We start from the raw sequence: 23,392 nt of genomic DNA, 5'->3' as shown, positions 1-23,392 counted from the left end.
AATCTAATAGCGTCTAAACAAAGACAAGGTATCACTAGTATGCTCTAGTACAAGCACCATAAGCCAATTTCCATATAATTAGGAGACAACTTATGACAACTCAAGGTATGAATCAAAACTTAGTCATGGAGAAAACAAGGCACTAAATCTGTGTCCCTAAGTTTATTAAAAAAATCTGTCCCCAAGGGTATGTTCGGAACAGAGGGAGATGGGTTCAGCTCTGGTCACCTTCCCTTCTTAGCTCCTGTCTTCTCCCTCCATTTCCTTCCATCCAAGCATAATGCAAAATTTTCAATTTCATGCCACTGTCAAGAAATGTGGTGTTTTCAACAGAACACAACGCAGAAGGAACTGATTTCAAACCCGTGCCAAGCAAACTTTTTGGGGGGGGGGGGGAGAGCGTGGAGAGCATCAATACTTACAGAAAGAAAGAAACTATGCATATTTTGGGTTGAAATATCATATAGATGACAGGCACAAAATGGTGTGAATATTTATAATTACATCATGACATAAATCCTACCAAGAAGTAGTTGCATCACAGATATGGACATCAGGGAATCTAGTTTCCTTCTACACTATGATGAATAATGAGTTTGTATCCATAAATGGTGTGGAAGAAAAAATGACACTCATGTAATGGCACAACTTCTTATCTCCATTCGTCCAGACTCCAAAGAAACAGTAATACTCTTATAAGTTTAAAACTAAAGCGTACAATTGTCAAAAAGCCTTCTGATTTCGAAAACAGGTATGCTGAGATCCCTAGTAGATTATTTTTGTCTCAATTCCTTTCTTTTTACGTTTATGTCCCTGAAAAAATTTATATTTGAAGTCTACACTTGTTGAAATAATTTTCTAAGAAGGAAGAAGAAAAGTAAAAGAAAAAAAAGAATTTGGTACTCAAATGGCAGCCTCACTAACTCTAATTGTTTAACCACCAAGTCCTGTAGAATCTAAATCTTTGGGCTCTCGATCGTTTTTGTCCTTTTTGATCTTGTCTGCACATAAGAGAAAATTATAAGATTCAGAGGAATGCCCAAGCCAAGAAAGGGAACGTTAGTAAATTAATTGATACACATTTCCTTCTTTCTTAGAGATTATTGATTCTTCCTACAATTTCATTTGGGGGAAAAATTGAGGGTAATACCCATTGTCTATTTTTAATTCTTCTACTTGCTGCACGGAAAGGTTTAATGTGAAAGTAGTTCTCGGTGGTCAATATTTCAAATTTATTACCTAGATTTCTAACTTTTTTTTGCTTCACCTTAGCTTTTTCAATGTTCATATACTTTTATAAGTTATATAACTCTGACCTACGTCATATACAAATATATAGTTTCATTGGAAGTTTATAATCTCATTCATAATTTGAAAGGTAGAGCGCATACCTGCTCCCATTTCAACTTCATCACTTTCTTTTCCCTCTCCAACAAACTCATTTCTTTTCTCTACCCAACTAAAACCAGGCTTCTTACGATTGTTACTTTCCTTCATCATCTTCCTTACATTCTCAACCTCTTCCCAATCACCATCAGCAGCATAAATATTTGATAGTGTCACATAACCTCCAGGTTTCTTCAACTCCATCTTCAGAATATCCTGAGCCATCATTTTAGCCAGATCTTTTCTTCCATGGATTTTACAGCCATTGAAGAAAGCTCCAACAATTGACTCTGGCACTTCCATTGGCATCTCCTTTACCAACTCATAAGCTTCTACCATCCTCCCTGAACGACACAAAAGATCAACAACACAAGCATAATGCTCTTTTCCAACCTCAATCCCATAACTCTCTTTCATGGACCTAAAAATCTTCAAACCTTCTTCTACTAAACCATTATGGCTGCATGCAGAAAGAATGCAAATGAAAGTCACTTCATTTGCCTGCATTCCTTCTTCTTGCATCCTCTCAAACAACTGTACTGACGATTCAACCATGCCATGCTTCCCATAGCAACCAATCATGGCATTCCATGACGCGATATTCTTGACAGGAATCTTGTCAAAAACATTTTGAGCATTCTTCACACTGCCGCATTTTGAGTACATGTCAATAAGTGCACTAGCAACAAAGATATTAATATCAAGCCCCATCCTGTATATCAATCCATGAATTTCTCTTCCTCTTTGCATTGAACCTGTCAATCCACATGCAGGGAGCAATCCTGTCACGGTCACAAGATTGGGTTTAATCCCTGAAACCAACATGTCCCGAAACAACTTGAATGCTTCGCCAGCTTGCTGGCTTTGCACTAGACCAGAAATCATTGCATTCCAAGTGACCAAATCAGGAACCAACCTTTCTCTAGTCATTCTAGAGAAGAGCGCAAATGCTCCTTTAATATCTCCACCCCGAGCATAACCAGCTATCATCGCATTCCACGTGAAATCATTTGGTTCTAATTCTTCTAACTTCATCCTCTGAAACAAATCAAGAGCTTTTCCAGTCTTTCCTATATTACAATACCCACAAATCAAAGAAGTCCAAGTAGCAACATCTCTCTTAACCATCCTATCAAACACCCTCTGAGCATAACAAACTCTTCCACATTTACAGTACATATCAATCAAAGCATTTGCCACTGACACCTCATCTACAAAACCCATCTTCTTCCCCACAGCATGAACTTCTTTCCCCTTCTTTACATCCATTAAGCCAACACACGCTTTCAACAGAATCGAAAAAGTGAACTTATTACCAACATTTCCCAGTTCTTGCATCAAACAAAAATACCCAATTGCCTCTTCATAATACCCATTAAACGCACAAGCCAATACCATCCAATTCAATGCGAAAACATTGGGGTTCTGAATGTTATCAAACACCATCCTCGCAGACCTCACGTCACCACAACTTGCATACATCCCAACAAGCTTTGAGTTCATAGACAACACCTTCATGTCCATCCCACTAGTCAACAACGTTGCATGAACTTGCTTGCCGGGTCGCAAAGCCTTCTCTTTCAGGCATTTATGCAAACACGTAGCGAACCAATTTGGGAACGTATTGAATGACTTCAGAAGCAGTGTTTTCATTATTTAATGAAGTGCCCTATGAACGCAGATAGATAATCCAAACCCATGAATGTGTCATAAGCTTGTGATTGAAATGAGACTGAATCAAGGACTAAACAACAAGACCAGCGAGTGAGTGACATCAAGGGCAGGGTGTATGAATTATGATATCAAACTATGTGAGTTAAACGGTGCAGGAGAGGAGAGTTGGAAATTGTTGATATATCTTTTAAGTTCCAACTTGTAGGTTTTTTTAACGGTATGTAGCCCCTATTGCTAAAGTCAAGTTGTAAATAAAAATCGAGTTTAGCCAACTGAATTCCAAGTTATTAGGTATGTAGTCCTTTTTTAAACTTGAGCTCCAAATGAAAATCAAGTTTAGCAAATTGAATTCTAAGTTATTTTGGTATGTAGCCCTTTTGGAACTCGAGTTTGTTGCTCGGACTCAAGTTTGAAAATGGGCTACATACCCAAATAACTTCGGGTAGAAGCTCTTCAATAATTTTTTTCTTAAAAATTGAATATTTGGCCAAAAATAAATTGCCTTCCTTTATACTGCTACTGAAAAATTGCTCACAATTCCTTTATTTTAGGACTGAAAAAAAGATTCACATGCTGGACCATTTATCATCAATGGATCCAATAAATTTTAAAAATTGTGGGTTTCGGTCCCGGTCCCAAAATAGACTAGACTGGACCAGACTGGACTGAACAGTAGGTATATAAATTTTTTAATTTTCGAGTACAAGAATAGCTCCAATTGGAGTTGGGGGAAGCAATTGAAGCAGAAATATTTGGCCTTTAGAAAAGCTGCACAATGGGTTTTATTTATTTGGTAAAACTTAGGTACAATTCCTATTCCTTGCCTATAGTAAATTAGGTTTTTCAATTAAATCCAAACGCATAACTATATTAAATTTAATTGTCGTTAAAAAGATAACACTGTTTTATGCATTAGTACATATACTTATCAGTTTATCATTTAATTTCTTCACTTTGCATGTTTGTTCATTAGTTGATGTGTGTTTCTTTATTTCAAGTCCTGGAACAATGTCTAGTCCTAAGAGTGTGATCCACGGTAGCTTGGTTCTATAGGGCTGTATTGAAACTTACCATGTTAAAGAATTCAATCTAAGCTCAAGCAATGACTGTTTAACATATGCAATACAATTCCAAATAAGCTGTTCAAGTCACCGTCAATGCTTCCAGACCTTAGGTTGAAGTAAGGCTTTGGTTCTTTTTCTTTTTCTTTTTTGATGGTTCAGAATAAATTATTACGTTGCTTACAAGATTATAAGAGGAAGAGTGCCAATGTAATTTTGATTTTGGTTCAATGCTATTTAAAGTGATTACCTTGGAAATTTGATCAGGTCATGCAATGCAACTGGAATTTTCTCTTGCAATGCAGAGAAGAAATAATGGCTACAACTGGTGAAGGTCTTGAATCTGAAAAATTCAATATGAAACACCCTTTATATCTCTGGAGAGCTCAGGGTTTAGTGAGAAAATGTTGACCTTAGACCATGAACAATATCTTATGTTAAGTTGCAAGGAATTTACTTTCTACAGAGATGAGGCGTAGGAAACTGGGAAAATCTCGGGAGACAAACAGTCTTAGCTAGGGAAGAAAGCAGTACCTATGGAAGAGCAGCGTAATGGTTTCTATCATAATGGATTATCAAAGAAACTCATCTGGTACATATACTTGCAAGTTACAGTTGAATTTCTTCACTTTGCATATATTTATTCATTTGTTGCTGTGTTGTCTTTGTTTCAAGTATAGGACCAATGTCTAGTCCTAAGAGTGTGATCCACAGCAGCCTTGTGTTGATTCTACAGGGCTCTACTGCAACTTAATATGTTGAAGAAGTCAATCTAAGCTCGAGCAATGATTGTTCAACATATGCAATGAAAGTGGAAAATCAGCCTTTTGTTCAAGTTGAGGTCAATGCTTCAGGACCTCAAGTTGATGAAAGGCTTTGCTTCTTTTTTTGGTTCAAAATAAATTATTTCATTGCTTATGAGACTATTAAAAGGAAGACTTAAAATGTAATGTCAATGTTCATTGCAAATGCTATTTAAAGTGATTATCTTGGAAATTTGATCAGGTCATTCAAATGAGATCTTCTTGCAATGCAGATAAATCAACGACTACAACTGGTGAAGGTCTCAAATGGGTTGGGGAGATATGAGTAGAAGTGTCTGACAAATGCTAAGTAATTATTTTATTTCTTTGCAGAATTTAGGCTTAGCGAGAAAATGGTGACCTTGGACCAAGAATAATATCTTATATCAAATTGCAGTGGATTCTAATGCTAATTTATATATATTATCAGAACTATGACTTTATTTGAAACATTTGTAATTGTATCAATCATGACTAAAAAAAATAGTGTGTCATTTTGTAGAGTCTAACCTACTCTGATATGGTGCTTCACTATATAGGACATGTAGCATCAATAAAAATATAACTAAAGATCTCATGTGATAATTCACTAACATATTTGCTCGTTTCAGGAAAGATTTATAGTATCTTTGCTCCAGAAAACTCTCTTGCTATCCTTTGGATTTTGGGGAGTATTGCGTCTTAAGCTTTCAGTTCAGTTTGATGTCCATAAATAATAAGATTTGAGGTTTTCTCTATACTACCATCTTTGCTGTAGCATAACAAACTCCGACTTCTAACCATAGCTTTTGCTCTGTCACACTATATCCATACTTGCTCCTTCTTTGGCTGCTTCCTCCTTCTACTTTGGCGCAAACTAATGCAAACAATAGCTTGGGATCTTATCTCACTGCTCTTGATGATAACTCTTCCTGGAATTCGCCATCTGGTGAGTTTGCTTTTGGATTCCGACCAATTTTTGCTATAAACTTCTTACTTTCTATATGGTTCGACAAAATCCCAGAAAAAACCATAATTTGGTCAGCCAATGGAAATAGTCTAGTCCAAAGAGGATCCAAAGTTGAGCTTACAACAGGTGGCCAGCTAGTTCTCTCCGACACAAATATGCAGCAGGTTTGGGCTGCTGATGTTGCTGCTAGTGGAGTAAACTATGTATCCATGCTCAACACTGGGAACTTTGTGTTTGCAAGACAAGATTATGTCAACTTATGAGAAAGCTTTAACTCTCCAACTGACACCATATTGCCAACTCAGGTACTAAATTAAGACAGCATACTTGATTCTCGTGTATCAGAAACAAATTAATCAATTGGAAACTTCCAATTTCTTCTACAATCCGATGGAGGTCTTTTACTGTCCCTTTTTGATGTCACGCTTAATTTTGTGAGAAGTATTGGGAAAGCAATACAGTGGGTACTGGCTTTCAGTTTCAATTCAACCAATCTGGCAACATCTACATTATGGCAAGAAATGGAACTCGACTGACCTTATATCAAAGAACCCAGTTTCAACAACAGATTTCTTTCAGAGAGGAACTTTAGATTATGATGGAGTTTTCAGACAATACATTTACCCCAAGGCCAATGGCACGAGTGCTGGAGGGTGGCTTCTGGCGTGGTCAATTACAACTAACATTCCTTCAGATATATACCAGGCCTTCTCACTATATGGTGGTGCAGCACCTTGTGGATTCAATAGCTATTGAACACTAGGTGATCATCAGGAACCAATCTGCAACTGTCTACCAGGTTATGCTTATCTGGATTCAGATAATAAGGTAAAAGGATGCAAGCAGAACTTTGCTCTGCAAACTAGTGATGAAGGATTGGAGCAGTCAGATCAACATTTCTATATCACAGTCACAGAGTTGATTAACATGGATTGTCCACCCAATGACTATGATTATCAAATAGTCAGTGAGGATGCATGCAGAAATTCTTTCTTAAGTGATTGTTTTTGTGCCCTTGCCGTGTTCAGAGACGGTAATGCTGGAAGAAAAAACAACCTCTCTCAAATGGCTTTGTCAACCCCAGCATCGGAGGGAAAGGTCTTATCAAATTGAGGAACAATACAACTGTCACTCAATAATGTCCTGTAATGGAGCACTACTGTTTGGAAGTTCAGTATTAATGAACTTCATGCTACTGCTAGCAATTGCTATGGTCATTTCACGATTGATGCAAAAAAAGTATTAAAAAAATGCTTCAAACAGGCTCAGTCATGCCACAAACCTGCCCATCAACGCCTGGGATGAACCTACGGAATTTCACTTACAAGGAGCTAGAAGAAGCAACATTTGGATTCAAGGAATATTGGGCAGTGGTGCTTCTGCAACAGTGTACAAATGTGTCCTAACAGTAGATGATGAAAATTTCATTGCAAGTCAAGCGCTTAGACAAGATTGTGAGAGAAGGTGAGCAAGAGTTCAAGACAGAAGTGAATGCAATTGGCCGCACAAATCATAAACATCTAGTTAATTTGCGAGGATTTTGTAATGAGGGCCAACATCAACTTCTAGTTTATGATTTCATGAGCAACAGCTCCCTATCAAGCTTCCTCTTTGGATCTTCAAGACCGAGCTGGTACCAAAGAGTGCAAATTACAGTGGGAATTTCAAAGGGACTCCATTAATTGCATGAAGAGTGCAACACTCAGATTATACATTGTGACATCAAGCCTGAAAATATACTTTGGGGTGGCTCTTATACAGAAAGGATTTCTGACTTTGGATTAGATAAGCTTTTGAAGATGTACCAGTCTCGAACCACAGCAATGATAAGGAGAACCAAAGGTTACATTGCCCCTGAGTCGTTCAGGAATAGACCTATCACACCAAAGGTGGACATTTACAGTTTTGGTGTCTTATTGCTCGAGATCATCTGTTGTAGAAAGAATGTCAAACCAAGTGTAGAGGATAAAAATCAAATAATACTGGTTGATTGGGCATATGATAAGTACAAAGAAGGGAGAATGGATCTGCTAGTAGAAAATGATGAGGAGGCAATGAATGACATGAAAAGGGTGAAGAAGTTTGTGACAACTTCTATCTGGCGTATTCAGCAGGATCCATTGCTAAGACCTTCCATGAAGAATGTTTTGCAAATGTTGGAAGATGCCACTGAAGTTTTAGTGCCCACACGTCCTTTTCCAACTACTTCAGTATAGTCAGCTTATCAAAAAAAAAAAAACTACAACTACTTCAGTATAATCAATTTCCAATGGGTATGCATCAATGCATGTTCCTCACTAGTACTGAACCATGTTTGGTTGTACTATTTTAGTCTAGCACTTGAAGCAGACTTAGGTGTACTGTTTTAGATACTAGCTTGTTTGTTTCAATGTAGAGATATGTAATCTCATGTCAATTCAGTAATTTCTTAATGCAGCTGCATGAAAATTTTAGTCCCACTTATGGTTCAAATCAGCATTTTCCATTCCCAATTCTTTTCTAATTTCATTTTTGAATATTATGTATAGAATAGACAAAAATGTCCCTCAAAGAAAAAAAAAAAAAGATATCAATTGATAGCTTCTACTGATACACGCGTAAAAAATTTCACTTTCGGAGTCAATGAGTTTAGCCTCAATAGAAAGGCAGGGGAAGATTGAAACTAGTGATCTGAATTTTATAAGGCTTAATCTCTTGCAGATTGTGCCACATCTCGGGGTTGCACCTTTTTTTCCATAAAGAGAGGCAAAGACACAAGGACAGCAAGTATTAGTCTTCATCATATCATAGAACAAAACAAAAGATCATTTTACTAATATAAAGGATGACTAAGAACAAAGACTGTTTGATCATGATTCCTTCTCTCTCTACCATTTCGTTCTTTATCTTTCTTTTTCAATTTTTGTACCTTTAATCCTTCTATACCCCATCTACGGACCCTTACATGGCATTGATGAATATTCCTAAATGTTCATATAATTAATCTCTATACGACATTACATCATAAGGAAGTTTTACAAAGGTGTAAGACGGTAGTTTTTGATCTTGCTAAGTTTAGCCACTATTCATTGCCCTGGCCTTGTCCATCGGAGTTTTTTAAGATTGATAGAGGGATTCTGCATGCAAGGCGATTTTTTGCCCATGGCATCCTACTCAATTTTTTAATCCATTTGAATGATGGCATTAAGTTTTGGGTTTTGTATTAGTTTATCATGGTTCAATACTCAATAGAAAGATAAATTTTTGCAGTATTAAAGGAAAACTTTATCTAGGTCCCCCCCAACCCCCCCCCCCCCCCCCACTTTATTTTTTGTTTGATACAAATTTTTAAATAAAGAATTACTTGGGAGATACATAAAATTATTATACATTCAAGTAAAAAATTCCTGGATGTTACTCGACTTACCAGGCTAATTATGTTGACAATTATGCATGCATAAAGACTTTAAACAACTAGTGAAGTAATTTATATTAGAGGATTTAGAGTGAACTGCTAAATGAGGATTGACATGGAGGAAATGAGACTTCAACAGCTCCTTCCATCATCTGTACCACTTTCTTCATTGTTGGTCTTAGTGATGGATCCTCCTAAATGCACCATATTGCAATCATCACATAGTTCTCCACTCTCTTCACATCACCTATTGCCTCCTCATCATTCTCCACTAACAGATCCAGTTTCCTTTCTTTATAGCAATCATAAGCCCAGTGAGCTAGTATCATCCTGTGCCTCTGCCTCAAAACTTTTTCTGCAGCAAATGAGCTCTAGCAACAAAATGCCAAAGCTATAAACATCCACCTTAGCTGCAACAGGCATGTATCTGAACCATCCTGGGGCAACATACCCTTTTGTTCCCCTAATACCTGTAGTAGTTTGAGTCTGGTCCAATTTCAAAATCTTGGTTAATCCAAAGTCCGGAATTCTAGCTGTAAAAGAGTCGTCCAAAAGGATGTTCTGTGGCTTATTATCATGATGTATGATCTGGGTGCTGCATTCTTCATGCAAGTAAAAGAGACCTCTTGCAGTTTCTAATTCAATTTGAATTCTTTGGTGCCCATACGGCTGCGAAAGCCTAAATAGAAAGCTTGCTAGAGAACCATAGCTCATGAATTCATATACAAGAAGACGGTGCTGCCCCTTGTTGCAAAATCCTAGCAGTTGGACCAAATTTCTGTTGTTTGTTCTGCCAATAGCACTCACTTCAGCTTTGAACTCCAGATCGCCTTCTTTCACCATATCATTCATCCTTTTAACTGCAACTGGTTTTCTGTCCTCATATTCTATAACTCTATTATAAACTTTTGCAAAGGCACCCCTCCCCAGCTCTTCCCTGAAGCCATTTGTGGCTTCTGTTAGTTCCTCATTAGTGGAGCTTTGCAAATTCATGCCTGGAATGACTGGGTATGGTTTAAGGGCCTTTGGTTTCCAATATTTGAAACGAAAAACAAGCAGAAAGACAGCCAACAAGAAGAGTAAGTTCAGAAACACTAAGTTACTAAGGAGCACTGACACAATGAGTATCACAGTTGAAGGTATGAAGGTTGGCAAAGAAGACCAACTCCTGGACATTAAGCTGCTTTCTGGGTGGACATAATGCCTTAAGACACCATCATATTCCATGATTGCTCTTTAATAGAAGTCCTGCGTAGAACCAGGAATTGATGATATACTCTTAACTATGCTTCCATTTCTTGTTGTAAAGATTATAGAGCCAGACTGGTTGAAGACCACCTTAAAGCCGGTGCCTAAAGGTTCTTCTGGCCAATAATCAGCATAAGAATAATCCGTGGGGTAAGCTCTAGCTTGAAGCAGAAGACTTCCATTCATTCGTAAAGGGAACTAGAACCTTCCATTAGAGTAATTCATTTCTGAGTAACGAGCAACAAGCTTGCTGCCCTGAATCATTGTCTGTGAAGGTAACATTGTGTCAGTTGGATGATCAAAACTCTGCCACAAAAGGCTAGAATCCCGGCTTGCCAGCACGAAGTCTCCGGTGTCAAGCATGGCTGCATAGGCAACTCCTGAACCGACTAAGTTAACTTTCCATATCTCAAGACCTGCTGGGTCATTGAGTACAAATTTGCCATCTTTGGTAAGCTCTACTTTTGATCCTCCTGGCACAAGTTGTCTCCGTTGGCTGACCAGACAATGGTTTTTTCAGGTAATTTGTTGAACCAGATGGCTAGTAGATATCCTCCCTTTCCAAACAGTGGGAAACCAAAAGCAAAGTCACCAGAAGGCGATGCCCAGTAAGAGTCTTTTTCCTGTGCAGTTAGGGATGAGCCCAGATATTGCATATTGGTTGCTGGAAGTTTGGGCAGTGGTGGAATATGGCAACAACTAAATAAGAAGCAACAAGGAGAGAAGATATGATACTTGTAAAGCCATACTAGTATGAGGAGCTTATAAGTGATACACTTTGTAGTATAAATGATAGACTGTATTACCACAAATATACTGGTAGAGGAAGCTCTGCATGTGGAACATTTTGTCAAAGTAAAGATGAACTCGAGCCCTTTGTTATGTTTTCTTGACTGTGAAGAATGACTTCTCTTTTCTGGGAAATGATAACATGGTCTGGGACTACAAGGTACTGACCTTGTAGTCCCAACCAATTAGATGCTGAAGAAACCAAGACATCTGGTTTTCTTCATTTACTTTATGATGATTCAACGTTAAAATAGAGCAGAATAAAAATAAGTACTAGTATATAATCTGTATTACTAGGAATAAAATTAGTACTCTAATTGTCCAGTAGAGCTTAAAATTAGTAGTAATATGCTATTCAAAATTATATATAAATTTATCAATTTTTAATGATATTTGTTTAATATAATAAATACTACATAATTTAAATGTGAGATTATAAAATATTTTTATAATTAAATATGATACAAAAACAACAACCAATTAAAAGGTAATAGTGTTCCTTATTAATGTTGAAATGTAGAATTCAAACACTAAAAAAATTGAATTTTGACTGCATATTAAGAAAAGATTGGGTGGAACTGTTAACATTCTTTTGTCTTGGACAGATCCATACCCACATGTGCTACTCACATTTCAATGACATTATTCACTCGATCATAGACATGGATGCCGATGTTATCACCATTGAGAACTCCAGATCAGATGAAAAGCTTCTCTCAGCTCAGTCTTCCGTGATGGAGTGAAATACGGTGCTGGCATTGGTCCTGGTGTGTATGACATCCACTCACCTAGGATCCCATCCACTGAAGAAATAGCTGACCGAATCAACAAGATGCTTGCGGTCCTGGAGAGCAACATTCTCTGAGTGAACCCTGATTGTGGTCTCAAGACACGTAAATATTCCGAAGTTAAGCCTGCTCTTAGCAACATGGTTGCTGCCGCCAAACTCCTCCGCACTCAACTCGCAAGTGCTAAGTGAAGTCCAGAATTTGCATAAAAAAGAAAGCTAGTCTTGCATTTCAGAGATGTCTTCTCTCCGGAAGTTTGGAAGTCCAAATAATGTGTGGCTTTTTGTTTAAGATGATGTTCTTACTTTTGTGTGTGGTTGTATTCTGGGTGTTTTGTTTAAGTGGATTCATGATATACATAAATATAATGAAATCCAGTGACTTCTAAAATGGAGGCCCCTCAACCACGGCTTCAATTTTCACAACTATTTTTAAGATTTATTGAAGGAGGAATATAAAGAAAATAATATCAATATAAAGGATTGGAATATGGTATTCATTGTGGTATTGGCTCAAGTAAATCCATCTCTGACTGAAGCCTATATCCACAATAATAATATTATTTAGAAAAGCCCATTCTACTGTGTTGATCGTATCTAATTTTATTGCCATTTGACTCTCTCAACCTATGTTTTGGATTGCAAGAAATGCATAGCTTCAAAAAAGCAATCAATCAACATATTGAGGAATGTTACTTTTTCTCAAAAAAAGAAAAGAAAAAGATGAGAAAGTGGTGTCTTAGCCTTTAACCAGACTATTCCAATTCTTATGAGATATCTTGAAAAACTATGAACCAATTGATAGTGTTGTAAATGAAAATTAGAACCTTGTCCACCACCTAGTGTCTCTAACAAAAAACAAAATGCTGAGTACTCAAGAATATATTTCAGCATTATCCAAAATCCTATTTTTGTCTAAGTTTGTGAGTTAATAACTAGCTAGCGTGATGTTAGAAGGAGCATATTATGATGGGTACGAATGTACGATTAGGATGAAGAATGAGAGTCTACTCTAGGAAGAGATTGTGACCAGCAGATATGGGTCCTCTGTTATGGGCTGCATGACCTGCAAGGAAACTCAAACAAACTTCACGCTTCACAACGGTCCAGTCAATTTTGGGGTCTGTCACACTTCACATGCATACTTTTTTAGCGTGAGTTGGGGCCCCAAATCAGGCTTTCCCAGAAGCTCTGAGGTCTCTCACATTAAATATTTGGATGTGAGACACTCCTACACCGCAATTCTAGCAATAAATTTAGTACTTCTCTGTCTTGAAAATGTGGTCGGTTCGAGACAAAATCATAGGTATTCATGAGGACATAGAAATGGAGTTGGCAATTGGAAGTTTGGATCTAATTCTTGGAATAACGACCACTCCCTTATTCAAATCTAAATATTCATATAAGAAGGGGTAAAAGTTGTTGCACACTTTACTTTCATACATGATATTCATCTAAGAAATGTGTGTAATTAACATTCCTCATCTTATTCTTTTCTTTTTTTGAGAAAAAGTAACATTCCTCAATATGTTGATTGATTGCTTTTTTGAAGCTATGCATTTCTTGCAACCCAAAACATAGGTTGAGAGAGTCAAATGGCAATAAAATTAGATACGATCAACACAGTAGAATGGGCTTTTCTAAATAACATTATTATTGTGGATATAGGCTTCAGTCAGAGATGGATTGACTTGAGCCAATACTACAATGATTACCATATTCCAATCATTTATATTGTTATTATTTTCTTCATATTCCTCCTTCAATAAATCTTAAAAATAGTTGTGAAAATTGAAGCCGTGGTTGAGGGCCTCCATTTTAGAAGTGACTGGATTTCATTATATTTATATATATCATGAATCCACTTAAACAAAACACCCAGAATACAACCACACAAAAGTAAGAACATCATCTTAAACAAAAAGCCACACATTATTTGGACTTCCAAACTTCCGGAGTGAAGACATCTCTCAACTGCAAGATTAGCGTTCTTTTTTATGCAAATTCTGGACTTCACTTAGCACTTGCGAGTTGAGTGCGGAGGAGTTTGGCAGCAGCAACCATGTTGCTAAGAGCAGGCTTAACTTCGGAATATTTGCGTGTCTTGAGACCACAATCAGGGTTCACCCAGAGAATGTTGCTCTCCAGGACCGCAAGCATCTTGTTGATTCGGTCAGCTATTTCTTCAGTGGATGGGATCCTAGGTGAGTGGATGTCATACACACCGGGACCAATGCCAGCACCGTATTTCACTCCATCACGGAAGACTGAGAGAAGCTTTTCATCTGATCTGGAGTTCTCAATGGTGATAACATCGGCATCCATGTCTATGATCGAGTGAATAATGTCATTGAAATGTGAGTAGCACATGTGGGTGTGAATCTGTCCAAGACAAAAGAATGTTAACAGTTCCACCCAGTCTTTTCTTAATATGCAGTCAAAATTCAATTTTTTTAGTGTTTGAATTCTACATTACAACATTAATAAGAAACACTATTACCTTTTAATTAATTGTTGTTTTTGTATTATATTTAATTATAAAAATATTTTATAATCTCACATTTAAATTATGTAGTATTTATTATATTAAACAAATATCATTAAAAATTGATAAATTTATATATAATTTTGAATAGCATATTACTACTAATTTTAAGCTCTACTGGACAATTAGAGTACTAATTTTATTCCTACTAATACAGATTTTATACTAGTACTTATTTTTATTCTGCTCTATTTTAACTCAGCATACCAAATTTGCCCACCATGACAAATATTTCTCACTTATTATGTATCTAAGACTAGTTTAAGACAAAAGGAAGTTAGAAAAGTGAGATGAACCTGTGTTGTGTCATGAACACCACAGTTGGTGATCCTGAAGGAGTGAACAGCCCAGTTTAGATAGAAAGCCTGATCAGACTTCCTAAGAGGCAAACCTTCCCTCAGAGCAGCCTCATCAATCTGGATGACAGTAATTCCAGCTTTCTCAAGATCCTCAACTTCATCCTTGATGGCCAAAGCAATCTGATAGCAGGTCTCAGATCTAGAGACAGGGTGATATATAGCATTAACCCCATGAAACACAACAGATGTACAAAATAAGAAGGCAAGGTTGTTTCAAATTCATTTACCTGGGCTGATCATTTCTCACAAATGACCAGTTCAGAATGGTAACAGGGCCAGTCAGCATTCCCTTCATGGGCCGTTTGGTAAAACTTTGAGCTATTGAAGACCAAAAGACGGTCATGGGCTTGGGGCGGCTCACATCACCATAGATAATTGGTGGCTTCACACAACGGGACCCATAAGATTGGACCCACCCATTAACAGTGAAGGCAAATCCAGACAACTGCTCTCCAAAGTACTCAACCATGTCGTTCCTCTGAATTTGCAAGATACATTGACAACAAAAATAAGATTTTGATTATAAAAAATAAATTTTAAAAAAAAAAACCCTAATAAAAACAAGTGGTCTAGTAAAACCACCAAGGTGTTCAATTTAAATGCTAACTCACCTCTGGTTCTCCATGTACCAAAACATCAATGTCAAGCTCTTCCTGCAGCTTGACCACTTTGTTAATTTCCTCCTTGATAGCCTTCACATATTCTTCCTCGGAGACCCTAAAAAAATAGCATCAAGACTGATTTAGATAAGAAACCTAATAAAATTTAAATCAGAAGGGGAGACAACACATTTTATACAGGCAGAATGCTCACTTCTTAGCCTTGTACTCACGGCGGACTCTTCTAAGTTCCAATGTCTGTGGGAAAGATCCAATTGTTGTTGTAGGAAGACTTGGAAGATTCAACTTCTTCTGCTGAGCATCCAGCCTGGCGCTCACATTTGTTGCCCGGCGGTGTTCAGAACTCTTCAAAGCAGCAGCCTAATCAAGAGAGAAGAGCAGTCAGAGCTAAGAATATGCTGACACTGCATGAAATTCTAGACATTAAGGATAAAATTGCACACAAGCACTTACAGCCTTTTGGACAGCCTCATTTGTAACCCTTGGGGAGGATTTTCTTGAAGCCTGAGCTGCAGCATTAGCAGAGAAGAATTCCTGGAGATATAAAGGAAATGAGAAGTTAAAAAGTACTCCAACTGTCTGTAATAGACTATCCACTGAAATTCATCAACAAAATATACTTAGGAGAAAGCAAGCCATATCAGTAAATTTAAAAAATTGACGAGGAAGCTTTCCAAAAACACAGAATACATTTTAGGGGAAAATAAACAACCCCCCACCCTCCTTCCCCCCCCCCCCAAAAAATAAAAACCACACACACATTTGTGTGTGTATCTATTTAACTTACCAACAACAAAAAAAATTGTATGCATATAATTATGTATATGTGTTTGCTGTCTGTGTGTGAATGTACACCTCAAAAGGTGAGAATGTGGAGGAGATCAATTGCAATTATATTGCAGCACCATAGAGTGAGAGTCTGGAATTCATTTTTCAATTGGAAGCCAATTTCTTTTCTTATTCTTTTGGCTCATTAAAATCTTAATCCTTTAGTTCTTGATGAGATTAAAATATTATTGAAAACCATACATATAATTCATCCAATAAAAGAAGGGATGATATACAGTGCTCAAATATGGTCACCTATCTAAATGGAATTAGATTAGAAAATAAACTTAAAAGAAAAACGTCTATAAAAAAAGAAAAACAAATTTTCCAAATCAAGAAGTCACAACTTCTTGAAATTCTTGTTATAATTAAGTGGGAAAACCAAAAGACAGTCCAGACAATGAGCAGGAAAGAGTACCTCATCCTTGTGTCCAGACAATGCCTTGGCCAAGGCATTTACTTCAACAATTTTCTGTGCCGCAAATGCAAGCCATGACTTAATCTCTTTATCCAACTTAGTCTCATTCACTAAATCAACCGCAGTGTGAAGAAGAGAGCAGGACGTTGAGACCACAATCTTGTCTGTAGAACATTATAGATTACATAAATTTATTTGCAGCAGATTAACTATGTTTTGGAATCATTAAGTAACACACTCAATGATGAATACCTTTACCAACAATGCCCTCAAGAGCCTTCAGAGTACTGAGGGAAGCTGCAAGATCGTTGGCCCATATATTCCTTCCATCAACAACTCCAGCAAAGAGATATTTCCCTGAAGGAAATCCACCCTTGATCAAGTCAAGTGTTTGTGTTCCACGAACCAGGTCAAAACCATACCCAGCTACACCCTTCAATGAGGTGAGAGTCTTGTATGCAGCAACAGGAATATCAGCAAAGTATGTCTCGATCACAACATGTAATCCAGCTAAAGATGACTCTAGTGCAGAATAGGCATGAGTAAAGGCTTCTAATTGATGAGCATCAAGATCCAAAACAAGAGTGGGCTCATCAAACTGGATCCAAGTAGCACCAGCTGCCTTTAATTCAGCCACAACCTCCCTGCATAATGAAAATCATTAATACAGGGGACATATGAAAACAAACCAATGTCACTGAAATGATAAATACATACTTGTAGACTGGAAGAATCTTGTCAATTAAGGAGAGAAGAGAAAAGGATTTCTCCACACCCTTTGCTGGTTTCGACAGCAACAAGTAGGAGACAGGGCCTACAAGGACTGGAACGGTATCAACTCCAAGCTGCATAGACAGAAGAACATTGGTGAACCAAGAACAGTATCAATTTCAAGCTGCATAATCTTTGATTCAAAGACCACGAATGAATTCAGTAAGTTGATGAGAAGTGGCAATCAACACACACAAAAATCAAAATTAACAAATAGTTGGAAACATCCAATCAGCTTTTGAGCTCCCATTTAACATTTAAACATAGAGGATACATGAAGTCAGAGTACTTATTATTGGCTATTCTGTGGCAGGATTCAAACAGGAAAAATACATTCTTCACTTACAAAGGTAATATGATAAGAGACTGATCATCAAGATGGGAAAGATATGTACAACATCCCATGTTAGTAAGTTTGAAAATTTTATAAATTGCTCCCATAATTATATAACACACCTCATATACCCTCAACCTTGTTAAGTCAGAGCAAATATATCCTAAAATGTCAATTTGTGATATTATTATTATAATTCAGTTGGAGGATAGGGCAATCAGGGGCAATCACTCTTCCACTGTGTATCACATATATAATGTGATAAGTTGACCTCACACTCATAGAGTTTGCAACAAGCAATTCTACTGCAGCAGTTTGATTTTAAAGATTGCATCAAATACCTTTTTAGTTGTAAACAACAACTATGGCAATGCAGTCATTCCAACTTTATAAACACTAGTCTTTTATGTATATACGAAGTACAGCAGTATCTAAAAACTCACAGCTTTAGCCTCCTTGAATTCTTCTACGGCCTTGTGAGATGCGTAAGAAAACTTAACCTCTGGGCCCAATTCAGGGACAATGTAATGGCTGCATCAATAAACACATATCCATTACACCATTGACAATTATATGTTCTTCAAACTTACCAACATTCTTGAGAGTTGAAACATAAATAATGATATATTACTTACTAGTTGGTGTCAAACCACTTGGTCATTTCCATGGCAGGTACAGAAGCATTCCCTCTAGCCATGGAGAAATAGACATCGAAGCCAATCTCACCACCACTCCAACCATATCTAGGGGGAACCGCCCCAAGCATGGCTGTAGTGTCTAACACTTGATCATAGTATGAGAAAGTGTTGCTAGGAATGTGCTTGATTCCAGTATCAGCCATCTGCTTCCAGATGGAAGCCCTAAGATCCGCAGCCACTTTTTTTAAATCCTCAGCACTGCTCTTTTTGTCCCAAAAGGATTCCAAGGCAAACTTGAGCTCTCTTTTGGGTCCCATACGGGGATAACCGACAATGTGGGATGCCATAGCTCTGTTCCACCATAAGCCAGAAATGCAAACTTTAGATTTCCTTGTATGCTTACCCACTAATGTTATACTATCACATTTGCAAACAAACCGAGAATAGTTCTTTCAAAAAATTCAAATATAAGTACAGTAAAAAAAATAAAAATAAAACTAAAAATGCATAATTGATTTTAGAGAACATATTCAATGGTTTATATTTAAAGACAAATGCACCACAATGTTAATTATAAATAAAGACAAATGTATCACCAAGTCTATACCAAATTGAAAAAACCTGCATTCAACCCATGTACTATAAAGAAAAAAATAAGTATAACGTAAACCCGCCAAGAACAACAAACAAAAAAAAAAGAACAAATTGATAAGACATAAATCACCATTTTTCTGACATTAAACATTACTCTGAATGCACATAAAACATGTAGCTTAGTAAAAACAGAAAGGAATAACGTAAATAAAGCCAAATCAATTTTTTGTTAGTTTCTAAGTTCATAACAGCAAATAGCAATAAAAGATGCAACTTAAATAATAATCATTTCACAGCCAAATCACTGAATCCAATTAAATCCCATTACTACAAACTCTCAGAAAGTTCAAATCCAATCCATGAATCACCCACTTCTAGCAATCTTAAGGAAAGAAAAATGAAAAAAGAAATGATTTTTATTATACTAAAATCCAATCTAAACTGTTCAAAAACAGAGATCTGAATGAACATAAATCCAAAACCCCAGATTTAAACACTTGAAGATCAAATTCACTCATTTGGGTTCCATGTAACCATTAAAAAAAAAAAAAGTATAAAGCTCAAAACTTTAAGGGAAGATCCAAAAAACCCAGATCACTGATTCATGTATTTCCTCCAATTTTCTCGAGAACCCAACGGAAAACATACACAGAAAGAGAACACACAGCAACAAGAAGAGGCAGAGATGGGAAGAATGGAAATGGAGAAAATGAATGCAGAGCTTTACCTAGTGAGGAGAGAGAAACGAAGGAACGAGGGACGTTTGGCAGATAAAGAGAAAGACAGAGAGAGAGAAGGCTTTGAGATAACTCTGAGAGATATGAGCTGCACAACTCTGTGTGGAGAGACTTGGTTCATTTATACTACTCTTAAGCTCACCAACTCACCAACCCCTTTTGCTTTGTTCTCTTGGGTTCTATTTTCAATTTTTTTTGGCTATTATTATCTCGTCTTTTTTTATAAAAGGTATCTTTTATTTCTCTTTTTAGTTCCTTTTTTTTTTATTTTTTTATAAATAGAATAGAAAATATATTTATAGCATCATAATTGCTTTTTATAATCTCACTCTGATATCAACTGTTTTTTTTCGAACGTGGAGTTTGAATTTTATATTATATCTCTTGTTTAATAACTAGAGATTTTATTAATTAAATTAATTTTTTTTAAATGTAATATTTATAATATTTTTATAACAAATTATACATGGCAGGTTGTTATAAGTTGTTATTGATGAGTAAAAAGTAATTTTAGTAATATATTTAAATTAAAATCGATAACAACTTACTATCTATGATTTGTTATAAAAGTATTCTGAAAATATTATAAACGCAAAACTTCTCTTTTTTTTTTCTTTTTTGCTGAGTAGCTATTTAAGTTTTTTTTCCCTTTTTTTAATAGATACGATTTGATTTAATTTAATTTAATTTATTAGGTTTGTTAAATAATAAATATTTTTAATTATCAGTCCAAAACAGCAAATTAGTGTAAAGTAGCTTTTAAATATGTATTTTAATTTTCCTAAAAATATATGTATTTTAATATTTTTGTTTGTGTAAGGAAAAGTTTAATCAAATTATTTAATGTTAGTGGAGTCAAAGAACGTGTCAAGGTTTCTAACCTTTTATCAAAAAATAATAATAATAATAATAATAATATAAAAAGAAAGGTGTCATAGCTTTATCCCAGTGACCTATTACTATCCTATGTTGAAAGTTGTTATGGCATGGAACTGGATTTTTCATAGAATTTTTTTTTTTTTTTTAGAGGTAGTTTCAATCTATGGTGTCCGTTTCTGATAATAGCTATTTATCATCAGACTAAGATACCAATTATTTTTTGGTGTAAGCGGGGATTGAACCTCAGATCTCTTATACAACCATCAGAGACTTTACCAGTTGAGTTAACTGGAATCCACTTTAATGTGAACAAAGTTTCTCTTCAAACTAGTTTGGAGAAAATTTTTTAAACTTCTCACATATTTCTTGTTTTGGTGTGAAATTTAAAAATCTAACCGTTGAATTTCATGTTTCTTATGTTCTTAACATGCGTATGGAATTTCGTTCAAATTGGATATTATTTACTATTCGATCGATAAACTTATTTTTTATACACAATTTTAAATTATAAAAATTTTAAATTTTAACATTTATTTGATGAGATAGCAATTGATCTCTGATCTTCTTGAACTTTTACATTCATGAAAAATATAATAAGAACATGGAATCTAACGGTTAGATTTTCAAAATTCACTCTCAATATAGAGATTTATGAAGAGTTTGTAGAGTTTTTCTCCAAACTAGTTTGAAGAAAAACTTTGTTCCTCTGATATATACTTCCCCTGCGCCCATCACAAAATAGATGAGAAAAGAGGAGTGAGAAATTTTTGATAAATTGCATAATTGACCATCAATTTCCTCTATTATTATAACAATAAATCAATTTGAACTAAGTTCTTTTATGGAGAGAAGTGAATATTAAAGGGTGTTTGGTATAGCATTTTAAGCAACAGTTTTCAGTTTTTAAATAACATTACATGTATTTTTACCCATACATATTTCTAAAAAATATAAACAATGTTACCAGAACAACGTTACCAAACAAGCCCTTAGTTAGGACCTACAAGACAATGAAAAATGGACAGTTTATCTATAAAAAAAATAAAATAAAAAATAAAAAGGGAAAGGTTTATTGAGTAAATTCCAGGTGGTACAAAAGGTAGAATTATAGTTGACCAGTTTCTGGTACAAGTGTTTGCGGAAAGATAATAATAACACCAAAATATCATAAAAGCTATCACCAAAAAGACGATATTGGATAACAAATCTATATTTTCTTGACCAAATGAACCTGGACTTTTTTATATTCCAAATGTATAATAGAGTTTTTGTTTTTATTTTATAGTATTATTATAGATATATGATGATGGGATTTGATTTAATGGTGTACGTCTACTTCATAATTTTCATCAAATGAAGACACAAAATAGGTTTCTTTAGCGTAGGGGAGATCAAGAAGCACATTCCTATTCAAAAAATAAATAAATTTTACCATTTTTAAAAAATAAAAAATTAATAGGATAACATTTCAATCTAAAACATCTTCTTTATGATGATTGCTCTTTATCATCATCTCAAGATATCAAATGGTTTTTAACATAGATAGATTTGGATATCTTATTGGGTGATAAACGACAAAATAAACTCTATCAACTGAGTTATAACCCATTAAACTTTATCAGTTAAGCAAACCATAACCTACCATAATGATTCATAATTGATACTTATTTATCAAAATGACCATATAGTTTAATTTAGGCCTTGATGTGCAAATCAATTAGAACATAGGGATAACAATAAATTGAGCTTAGCAAATTTCCTAGTTTAATCCATCTTTAATAGGATGGAGATGAATTTAGGGTTTTTTTTAAGTGGGTATAAGATTTAAATTTTTAAGTCTAATAGAATTTATGAATGGTTTAGGTTTTTGTGTGTACCCAAATAGGCTTTAACCAAGATGGGCCGATATTTGGGCTCATAACTTATTTATATGGTGGGCTTAAGACTTTCTTACTATGGGTGGTTCTTTGCTGGGCGACCCAATAGTACCCCCTAGTTTTGGTGAACTCTCCTCTCTCTTCAGGTTGCTCCCCTCCCCACTAATACTATCGCCCTTTTTCCGTTCTATTTTCTCCCTTCACTTGCCAACCCCCACTTCTCACTCTATTCTCCTATTTATAACCTTAGATAAGTGGAGGTGTTATGATTACTTCCAGATCTTACTAGTGCAAATGAGGGTCCAATTCCATCGTCTCTAAGTGGATGTTCTATTGGGAACGGTGGTAATGGCATTAGAACTGGTTCCACTTTCAAAAGACTGTTCGGTAGTGATGTTCCCTAAGGCAGTACCGGGCAGTCGAGAATGTAGGACATTCTCAGCATGCGCTCTTCCTGATTAAGGTGTAACGTGATCGGCATGAGCTCACTTCTGACACGTTTACAGAGGGAGACGGGCCTGTTCTAGTATTTAGGCTCTAATTGGGCCCAAAGATGTGTTCAGATCGAGGTCAAAGGCCCAACAGCCTGAGACCGTGCGTTGGGCCATGGCCCGAAGTTCAATGGGCCCGAGCTCGTACCCCATATAGTTTTCTAGATTTGGTATCCAATATTAATTTGATTTGCGTGTGTTTCAACATAT

At 36.0% G+C, this 23,392-nt stretch overlaps 2 protein-coding genes and 1 pseudogene across 2 annotated transcripts; all 3 read right to left on the bottom strand.

Annotated features, from left to right (window-relative positions):
• Window positions 1-434: 434 nt before the first annotated feature.
• LOC142607168 (pentatricopeptide repeat-containing protein At5g59600-like) lies at window positions 435-3,452 on the bottom strand. The gene is made up of 2 exons (XM_075778592.1): window positions 1,392-3,452; window positions 435-1,001 (listed from the first exon to the last, which is right to left on the bottom strand). The coding sequence occupies exons 1-2, from the start codon at window positions 3,037-3,039 to the stop codon at window positions 934-936; spliced, it is 1,716 nt and encodes a 571-aa protein (XP_075634707.1). The 5' UTR covers window positions 3,040-3,452; the 3' UTR covers window positions 435-933.
• Window positions 3,453-9,203: 5,751 nt separating this feature from the next.
• Window positions 9,204-11,755, bottom strand: LOC142606795 (G-type lectin S-receptor-like serine/threonine-protein kinase LECRK2; annotated as a pseudogene).
• A 2,152-nt stretch (window positions 11,756-13,907) lies between these two features.
• LOC142607442 (5-methyltetrahydropteroyltriglutamate--homocysteine methyltransferase-like) lies at window positions 13,908-20,083 on the bottom strand. Its single transcript, XM_075778941.1, has 12 exons — window positions 19,926-20,083; window positions 18,602-18,955; window positions 18,410-18,497; window positions 17,579-17,706; window positions 17,114-17,505; window positions 16,862-17,025; window positions 16,069-16,149; window positions 15,809-15,975; window positions 15,607-15,712; window positions 15,223-15,473; window positions 14,933-15,134; window positions 13,908-14,473 (listed from the first exon to the last, which is right to left on the bottom strand). The coding sequence occupies exons 1-12, from the start codon at window positions 20,054-20,056 to the stop codon at window positions 14,105-14,107; spliced, it is 2,433 nt and encodes an 810-aa protein (XP_075635056.1). The 5' UTR covers window positions 20,057-20,083; the 3' UTR covers window positions 13,908-14,104.
• Between the last annotated feature and the right edge of the window lie 3,309 nt (window positions 20,084-23,392).

Source organism: Castanea sativa, chromosome 8 (genome assembly GCF_040712315.1).
Source record: "Castanea sativa cultivar Marrone di Chiusa Pesio chromosome 8, ASM4071231v1".
Classification (NCBI taxonomy): domain Eukaryota; kingdom Viridiplantae; phylum Streptophyta; class Magnoliopsida; order Fagales; family Fagaceae; genus Castanea; species Castanea sativa.
Note: the sequence above shows the minus strand (reverse complement) of the source record. Positions and strands in the feature narration are given on the sequence as shown.